Source organism: Drosophila subobscura, chromosome A (assembly GCF_008121235.1).
Source record: "Drosophila subobscura isolate 14011-0131.10 chromosome A, UCBerk_Dsub_1.0, whole genome shotgun sequence".
Lineage (NCBI taxonomy): Eukaryota > Metazoa > Arthropoda > Insecta > Diptera > Drosophilidae > Drosophila > Drosophila subobscura.
This window is the reverse complement of record NC_048530.1, coordinates 5375662-5385413: the sequence shown is the minus strand read 5'-3', so window position 1 is coordinate 5385413 and position 9752 is coordinate 5375662. Positions and strand designations below refer to the sequence as shown.

The 9752-nt window shown below is 44.7% G+C and overlaps 1 protein-coding gene across 1 annotated transcript; it reads left to right on the top strand.

Annotated features, from left to right (window-relative positions):
• The first annotated feature begins 477 nt into the window (after positions 1 to 477).
• On the top strand, positions 478 to 5339 carry LOC117889590 (BTB/POZ domain-containing protein KCTD5). The gene is made up of 5 exons (XM_034794000.1): positions 478 to 1346; positions 2889 to 3074; positions 3140 to 3205; positions 3269 to 3459; positions 3974 to 5339. The coding sequence occupies exons 1-5, from the start codon at positions 1161 to 1163 to the stop codon at positions 3984 to 3986; spliced, it is 642 nt and encodes a 213-aa protein (XP_034649891.1). The 5' UTR covers positions 478 to 1160; the 3' UTR covers positions 3987 to 5339.
• The last annotated feature ends 4413 nt before the right edge of the window (positions 5340 to 9752 follow it).

The window sequence follows — 9752 nt, the reverse complement described above, 5'->3', positions numbered from 1 at the left end:
CGTGAAGATGCCGACTGGACTGGAGATCGATAGATGCGTGGGAGTGGCACGACATTTATGCTATATTCGAATTTAAATTCAAAAACCCAACTGCATCTCCATAGCAGCCATCTATTGACAGTGTGCGAGTCTCTGGAACTATCGATATGTCCGCAAATGGCAGCCGAGAGAGTCGATAGCTGCAGAAATGCTGAATGCTTAACCCATTGTCAACGAGTGGCACGAATATTTTGAAGTTTGAGAACTTTTTGAGCATATCTGGTGAAACACAGGAGCCACTGGGCTGCAAGACTCATTATAAACAGTATTATTTTCACGATGTAACTCAAGTTATTAAACTGCGTAAAAAGAGCGGGGCTAAGATGGCCAAATTTGTGGCTTTCCTCGGTATATATACGGTATAGACCGAAAATGAAAAGGTATATTTCGGTATATTTCTGAGGTTCCGGCGGTATATTCTATCGAAAAGTCCGCGGTCACACTGATGCTGAATAGTGCAATGATATTTGGAAGTGTATTATTTTTTTAAATGAAAATCACACGACGATTCGAGGCAAATGGAACGGACAAACGCTGCCCATCAGAAATAGCAGAAATAGTAGAAATAGGACGCGAGTGAACCCAGCAGAAGAGCACAGGAACGGGAGCGAGCGAAACAGCAGAAGTCAGCAGAGGGCCCAGGCAGAAGGCACAGCAGCAAAGTAAGGTAGAGCGAGGGAAGACAACAAAACGCAACAAAGAGTCGAAGCCAGTAAAGCATGAGCTGGCGCTGAAACTGAAACCGAAACCGAAATTGAAATTATAACCGCAACCTGCAAGTGCACGTGGAGGGGAGTGAAGCCAAAAGGAAGAAACAAGAATCGAGATTCAAGGCGAACGCTGGTAGGGGAAGCATAACGTGGCGACAATAACAAAGCGAACGAAGAGAACTCATAACTGTTAGTGGCTCCGTGTTACGGTTGACGGAAGAGGCAAAGCTGCAGGCAGGTGCAACTACATCGCCCCACTCGCACATTCGCTTGGCATCCATATCCATTACCCACCTTCATCCAGGGAACGGCAGGAAGACGGCGTCGCATCAGCATCAGACGCAACATCATCATCGCCATCAGCAGAAGCAATCCACCAGCAGCAGCAGCAGCAGTAACAACAATAACAATATGAGCACCGTGTTCATTAATTCAAGAAAAAGTCCCAATGTGCCGAAGAAACAGGGCACCGACCAGTGGGTCAAGCTAAATGTGGGTGGCACCTACTTTCTGACCACCAAAACGACGCTCTCCCGTGACCCAAATTCGTTTCTGTCCCGTCTTATACAGGAGGACTGCGATTTGATATCGGATCAGGTGAGTTCCTATAGTGGGTGCGAATATTTATAAACCTCACTGTGTGTCCACCGTCCGTCCCGTCCTCTTTTTGGTATATTAGCGCGGGGGGCGGTTATAATTATAGTAATAAAAATCTAACACCGAAAATTGTACACATTAACGCACCCACACACACACAAACACACACAAGCAAACATCAGCAAAGCAGCAGCAGCAAGCAGCATGACCCAATGCAGGTCATGCAGCGGAAGCAACAGCAAGAACAACGATTTTTCTGGGGCGCAGGCTGAAGCAGTGACCATGGGCGAGAGAAAGAGAGAGCGCAAAGAGTATGGGAGATAGCCCGCACACCGAACTAACTGCAGTTGCAGCCGTGGGCGTGTGGGTGTTGGTGTGCGAGTGCGAGTGAGAGCGTGTGTCTTTTTCGTGCAAGGTGTATTGAATGAGAAGGTAAGGCAGTGCAGAAGCTCTGCACGGACGAAGAGAATGGAAAACAAACTAAAACACCTTGCATGTGATGCACCTTGCCTCGAACTAGTTTACTGTGACAGGTCCCTGATTTGGCTGGTGTGCTGAGTCCTTGGCGCTGTTCTGTGCTCTGTGCCATGGGAGGGTTAATGGAGGGGCGAAGGTCGAGGTGGGTGGTACAGCAAAACCAAAGGCATCGCCAGCAATAATCATCACCCATGCCAATAATAATCACAGCATGAACAACGCGAACATGAGCCATGCCATGCCATTCCCTCTGCTACTGTGGGCTACGCTCCCGCTCTGCATAAATACATTTCAGCGAAATTCCTGAAACACACATAACGAGAGTGTGAATGAATTTCCATTTGGTATAAACAATAAACAACTTCGACAGCGGACACTGGCACTGGCTCTGCCACTGGGCATTCCCCTCTCGTTCACCACCCCACACACTGCGCACTCCCCTGCGATGTTCAAATAGTTTTCAATAAAAAGTTTTGCCATGTTGTTGTTACTGGTCCGCCCGTGCCCGTGCCCATGCCCGCGCTCTCGCCCGCACCATTTGCTATTGATTTAATTCACCTCCCCGTCAATTAAGGCTGGCAATCTCCGCCCCTTGCCTCGCCTCCTAATCCATTACCTATGCCTATCCGGGTGCTTAAATGGTTTCAAACCAAAATAAAAGCCAACGAAAACGACAAAGCAACAACAAGACCTTGAGGCAACATCCAGTGGCGTCTGCTTGTCATTCATTCACCTGCTGCTGCTGCTGCTGCTGCTGCTGCTGCTGTTGTTAATGATGATGAAGGGGAGTACGATGTAGATGGGGGCATGGGGGGATTATAGATAGTTGGAACAGCAGGGTGCATGGTGCAGTCATTTTCCAGAACGTAAACAGTGGCAAATGCAACTTGGAACTTGGAAATCGAAGTCGAAATCAACATCAGGCACAGCCCCCACCTGTACGGCTGACAGTGTCAGCGACAGTGACAGTGACAATCCGCATTACTCGAAAGTGACGCTTTTCCAATACCAGAATTGGACAGCTGGCGGATATGAGTGACTAATGTTCTTTCGCTTATATTGCAGGACGAGACTGGAGCATATTTGATCGACAGAGACCCCAAATACTTTGCGCCTGTACTAAACTATCTGAGACATGGCAAGCTTGTGCTCGATGGCGTCTCGGAGGAGGGTGTGCTGGAAGAGGCCGAGTTCTACAATGTGACACAGATGATAGCGCTGCTCAAGGAGTGCATCAACCACAGGGATCAGGTGAGAACAGGCATCCAACTCCGATTCAAACAGGCTCAAACTAATATTGCTCTTCGCCCTTTCAGAGACCGCATGCGGATAAGAAACGCGTTTATCGCGTGCTGCAATGCCGCGAGCAGGAACTGACCCAGGTGAGTGTGGTTCAACTGGTCTGCTTCATGGCGAATTTAACCATTTTTGCCGCTCTGTTCCAGATGATCTCAACACTGTCGGATGGCTGGCGGTTCGAGCAGCTGATCAGCGTCGGCACACAATACTCCGCCTACGGCCCCTTCGATAGCAATGAGTTCCTCTGCGTGGTGTCCAAAGAGTGCGGCACCACGGCCGGCCGCGAGCTAGAGCCCAGCGACCGGGCAAAAGTTCTGCAGCAGAAAGGATCGCGAATGTAAGCAAGCAAGCAATCGAGCGAGCACTCTCTCTCTCGCTCTTTTTCACTTCTGCCCCCACGCACACCTACACGGGGAGGGGGGCACTGCCATCACCTGCCATTGGCTGTGGGGCGCTACTTGATTGTTGGGTCTTGTGACCACCGACCGATAAGATATACACACAAAGAGAAGCAGAAGAAAGGCCCAAACATTTATACGATCTATTCTATAGTGTAATCTATCTATCCATACATTATGCGAATTTAGTCGACTTTGGGACTGTTTGTCCCCAAACGCTTTGTTAGCCAACGCACAATGTATTCATGAGTAATACTTTATAGATGTATGTATATTTATCTGATTAGTATATAAGTCTACGTATATATTCACAAACATGTATCGTCGCGCACCCCCTCTGTGTTGTATGAAAGTGCGGCGGGTGTGGAATTGTTTGTACCATTTGAAATCGAAACCCTAACCTGACTCTCTCTCTCTCTCTCTATTTATTTCTTTCTCTCTGTCTAATTGCAGTCTTGGAATTTAAACACACGCAAAATGTTCACATCCAATCCCTGCAAATCGCAATCCCCGCCTTCATCATCATCCACAATTCGAAAGCAACAAAAACAAGACACAGAACAGCAGACAACTGACAACAAAAATTCGGAATAATAATTGGAAGAAAAATTATGGAAATTCTCATCACACATCCACGGTCAGCCAAGCGAATCAAGCAGCCACCCCCCAGCCCCAGCCCAAGCCCCAGCCCAAGCCCTAGCCCTAGCTCCAATCATTGCATAGCAGCTCAAAAACAACAGCATTGCACCGCAGCACATCACTTTGATTCATTTCAATCATCAAAATCAGATCAAATCGGTCGGATGTAGGAAGCTGCATCCAACATCCACAAACACATCTATTGTACGCTCCATTTCCACTCAAGACAAAAGTTAACAGCCAATAATACTACGATTCCCTCTTGCGTGTGCGTGGTGTGCTTGTCTCCACTGTACAGTACAGTACAGTAAAGCACGTTGTGTGTGCGCGAGTGCATGTGTTCAACTTGTAGTGAAAACAAAAACAAAAACAAAAACCAAAAACAAAAGATAAAATACCTTTACTAAACAAACACGCACAAAACTAAGATAGATACCACTTTTGTTTGCTTCGATGCACTCCACTGCCAGACAGGAATAGGGATGATGATGCGGATGATGATACTCAAGTTGGAAGGGTTGAGGAGATGGAGCAGCCGCATCAGTACACCGTACAGCCGTACAGTGGGATACACCGCCACACCAGCTTTAGCTTTAGCTTAGATAAACACGCACACACCAGTAGCATTCAGTCTGCGTCAGACGGATCTGCTGGGGACACAATAAGCTAAGGCGACGGCAACACACACATACACCAGTAGAGCCGGGATCAAGGAGGACAGGCAGGCAGGACAGGCAAAACAGACAGAACAGGCAGAACAGACAGAACAGACAGCTGGATGTTGTTTTGTAGAGTTAGTTTTAATAGTTTCTATCGTGCTTACAATAAAGCGAACGGCAGCCTCGTTGACGCTGGGCAGCTTACACTTTTCTGCGGCTGGCGGATTGCACCCAGATAGTCGCGGTTTTAGGTCGCGATTCCCTTGGTCTAAAGTCTAAGCAATTTACTTTCTGTACACTAAGTTCGAGCTGCATTTACATGTCTGACATGTCCGAGTGTTTTGTTAAACACACACAGAGCATAGAGAGCATACATATAGCATATTGTAGAACGAACACGGGCAGCCCCTCGTTGTGTGTTGTGTTGTGTTGAGTTGAGTTGAGTGACGTGTAGCGCCCGGTTCACCACCTTGAGCTTTATTTAGAAAGTGTATAAAATGCAGACACACAAATAACATAATTAAAAACTAAAAACCAAAACAAAATTGTCAACTAAATGATGAAGAGAAGAGGTTTAAAACAATTGAATCACGACTGAATTTATGTGAACTCGCACTCAAAGAAAGAAGTTGAACAAAATGATTCATGCTAATGAAGATGCAAAAGGTTTAGGTAAGCAAATTTAAAGATGACGATTGAGATGTGAGCAAAGAAAATAAGAAAAAAGAAACCTATCCGGCGGCGTTTTGTGCAGGATATGCATGATATGGTATGATAAGAGTACATGGATGTATATAATTTTAAATAGATATTAATTTATACACAAAAACAAATTTAGAAACGATACAGAACGTCGCCACCTACTCATACCCATTTTGTATCCATTTTGAATTATTTTACGGCACGGCATGGCAGGTGCCAGTGTGGATTATATAGAGTATAACTTATGCTTACGTGGATTACCTTTCGGCAGAGAACCCTTTACACCAGCATGTAGTAGGGCCGCAAAGATCTGAACAGCACAGAGAACGGAGAACAGAGACCCGAAGAATACGACTCTCTCTTTCTTAGCAAAATCGAAACAGAAGGCAAACTGCAAATGATAAAAATATACATACACAGATACCGATAAAGATAAAGATAAAGATTCAGGCAAAGCTAAAGATAACCCAGATAATCCCTTAAACCCAGCCTCCCCTCTTCGAGCATTGTATTTCGTACAACCCTACAAAAAATAAGGATGTACTCCTGTAACACACCTGTTCTCACAAAGTTATGAATAAACCTACATACAATATACATCTACTATGTATCTACATATGTGTACACCTGCATGCCCAACCCTCTTGCTGATAATGAGATAAGAATGAGGATGAGGCAGGTCCACTGAACTGCGCCTCTTGCAATACCAATCCAGTGGGTCCTAGAGGATTCGACTCGCAAATTTAAATATACACATATATATACATTATAAAAATAAACTCTGAGCCCTTTTCTAAAAAAAAAACAACCCAAAACCCAGTTGCCTTTGCTCTATTTTGGGGGCTTTTGGGGCTGCAGCTTCAGAAAGCCTTTTAGCGGAGCAACCTGGACTTGACTGGTGAGCAACTAACGACAAGCGTCACAGAGGTGTGAATACCCGATTGCCAAATCCTGGGAATTGCCTCTAGGAAGCTCTCAAAGCGCTCCCCATGACATCGTACTGCGCAGGAACAAATAGCAAGGATTCGTCAACGCAAGCTTCATCGAACAATAAAGCTATGAAAAGCTATTGAGGGACTTTTGACTGTCTAGCAAGGACTCGCAATAAAAGCTCAGTGAAAGCGGATACTTATATAAGCTGTCTATAAGCTTTACTCTCTATGTAAAGCCCATTGTAAATGTTTTCTTGCACTTAGTTATATATAAAAGCAAATTGTCTAGAACTGCATATCGCTGAAGTTATGTAACTATAAGTATCTGTTATTTAAATGCTTTAAATGTTTTAAAAAATAAGAAAATATTACCTTCGAGGACGTTACTTTCTCGTTCTTGGAGGACATTACTTAAGCCAAGCATTGGAAGTATTGCAAGCAAAATTGTATATTGGATGCAACTAACTCTGTGTGTGGCAATGAGAATGGTAGCATTGCGATCTTCTGACTGTAAACCCGGAGCTAACGATCCCTAGGGAAATATTAACGCTAACGTTCTGTGTATAATGTTGAGCATAGAGCATCATCGTCGATTAAGGTATTCTAGTTTATCTAAAGTAAGATCAAAGCAAAGTACGAATTAAGATGTTAAAGCTGAAAATTCATTGAAGTACTGGTGCACAACCGATCAATGGAATGTAAACTTACTTTATTTTTCCACGCATGATTTCGTTGATGCCTGAGTGTAAGTATGTATACTTTATAGGGTTGGAAACGTTTCCTTCTGTGCACTACGCACATTGCTGCGACCACAAATCGAATATCAGTTCATGCAGAAGCAGCTGGATGGCCAAGGGGAACTGCTTAATGGTGTTGTTCGGGTACCATAGACGTTGCGGGTACAAGAACGGGAGGCAGCCCGATGGACATACATATGTACATACTTACATCTGTACATGGACAAAGATGATAAGTCAAAAGAGAATTTAATTGAATTGGGTTTTATACCATCACAGACTAAGTATTTCACAAGAATCGGGTTTTATACTATCCCTGTATATACTTTATTTATACTTTATATACGTATGTATGTACATCAGCAAAAACCGCGTTACGCCTGGATGCACAGACGAACAAAATACCGTTTAATGCATCTGTCTCTTCATCAAATTTGTAGATACGCACTACGCCGGGTAGATAAATGCTGTTATGATTATGAATCGCCAGCAGTATGCTTAAAAAAGATAGGAACCAATCAGACTTACTTAAGTTCAGCTGCAGAAGACCATACAAAAATTAAACAAAGAGATTCAAATGTTGCAGCAAAGAAAAATATGAAAATATAAAAAATATGCATGTGTATTTAAACGACACTTAATAATTATTTAGTTGACTATTTTACAATTGTTTGTATTCACTTGACTGAGAGTGGACAGGCAACTAACACGTGAACTTGATTTCGGCTAACAATAAATAGATAGTTCGGCTGTGAATGAGAGAAGTCTACAGTTTGAGCGAGCTAAATATATGTAAACGCAGCGGCAGGATAAACCTACTATGGGACCTCTACCTCGATTCGTGGAATAGATTGTTTTTTAAGGCTAATTGGGATAGGTTTATTTTTAAACATTTTCGGTTTTTGCCCTTCTTGACCTTCGTGTGTGTCACACGATTCCACAAGAATCAATATTTTAGCGGTAAATAATAAGATAACCGTCAATCATTCACATAATTTTGAATATTAAACCATTTTAAACCTTTTTAAAAATTTGCGCATATTTAATATATATTTTATTTGGTATTGGTATTTATACTCGGCTATTGTTGCTGGTTAATAATATATAGACATACTTTACTGGGGTTGGATGCGTTTCCTTCTGTGCTTCAACGACAAACTCTTTGAGTACCGGGGAACACAAATTTCCAAAACTTGAGAGACGATTATGCTGTGATTCGTTTTCTGCACCAGTTCATTTCATTCTTACTTATTATTGTTTAGCAGTCAAGATGGAAAAGCTTTTGCAGCTCACTCGATTGGTATCGTGTTGTGCATAGAATTCGCAGAGACTGCGAATCAAATTTATGCAAGGAATGAATACGCGGACGAATGTGAGCAAATTGTCTGTGTTGAGCTCATGAGTCTGTGAGCTCATGGGATATTCATAGGCACCCCCCATGCCAAAGCCAATGCCAATGCCAATGCATAGAGCCTGCTGCTAAACTAACCTTCAGTTACCGTATGGCGACTGCGCAGCGACCGCAGTGTCATAACATTGCCAAAGAAGAACGAGGAACAGGAACAGGAGCAGGAGGAGGAGCAGGAGGAGCTTCAGTTTTATAGATTCCGCTGGCGCAGGCCGTGCACGCATATCGATATGGCCGCATTAAAATTTAATGGCAACGCAGCTACCATTCCCCTGCCGCACCAACCCTCTGGCCAATGAGTCTGCACTAAAGCGGACAGGACACGGCCGGGGCACGTGCACATTTATGCTGATTCTAAACAAAGGAATAAAATAAAAACTTTGTCGCCGCGCACATGAGACCGCTCGAGGTGGAGTGGATGGTGGGAGCCATCATTGGAGCATAGCAGCAGAAACTTTTTATTTGTCAGCCACAGTCGCAGGACGTCTCACCGTTAAGGATATTAGTGAGTTTCTCTGCCTTTTTTATTTGGAGACCACTCGGCCCACCATTCGGTCCTCTGGCTGGCATCGCTCACCTCTGGGAGAGCTCGTAAAGCGCAGCACGGAACGAGCCTAAGCGAAATTTCATTGGTTTTTATGGGCAACGACATCAGCATCGGCATCGGCATCGGCATCGAAACAGGGAGCCGCCTTTCACTTTCCTCGAGTTGGAGGAGCCTGCCTGCGTCTTGAGTCTGCCTTATCCTCATTCTCTATCTCGTTGTGCCGACCCCCCCATTGACATTGGCAATGGCAATGGCAATGGCAGCGCCATCTTTGCATCTCTCCACACTGCAGCACATCCTTTCCACTCTTTTTGTGTTTGACAACCCCTTGTGGGGGTTGGGGCCCAGACGTGTCGCCTCTCGTACGTCCTTCAGCCCATTCAGCAGCACATCTGTACCCCAACACCAAGACCAAACAGAGGCAAGGAGCGAGAGATGTCTGCTGGCCCCCTGCTCTCCGTTCACTTTTGAATAGTGCAAAAAAGTGCACTCAGGCAGCAGCTTGAGCTTGAGCCGCCCCCGAAGCACACTCACACACACACACCAGCACACACACCAGCACACAAGTACAGTTGGATGCACCCACCACCGTTTCACTTTCATTCCAG

Excerpts from the sequence above, each read along its gene's own strand:
- LOC117889590 (XM_034794000.1), top strand. The coding sequence starts at position 1,161 with ATGAGCACCGTGTTCATTAATTCAAGAAAAAGTCCCAATGTGCCGAAG. Across the intron at positions 1,347-2,888 it reads GCGATTTGATATCGGATCAG|GACGAGACTGGAGCATATTT; the intron begins GTGAGTTCCTAT and ends CTTATATTGCAG. Across the intron at positions 3,206-3,268 it reads GCGAGCAGGAACTGACCCAG|ATGATCTCAACACTGTCGGA; the intron begins GTGAGTGTGGTT and ends GCTCTGTTCCAG.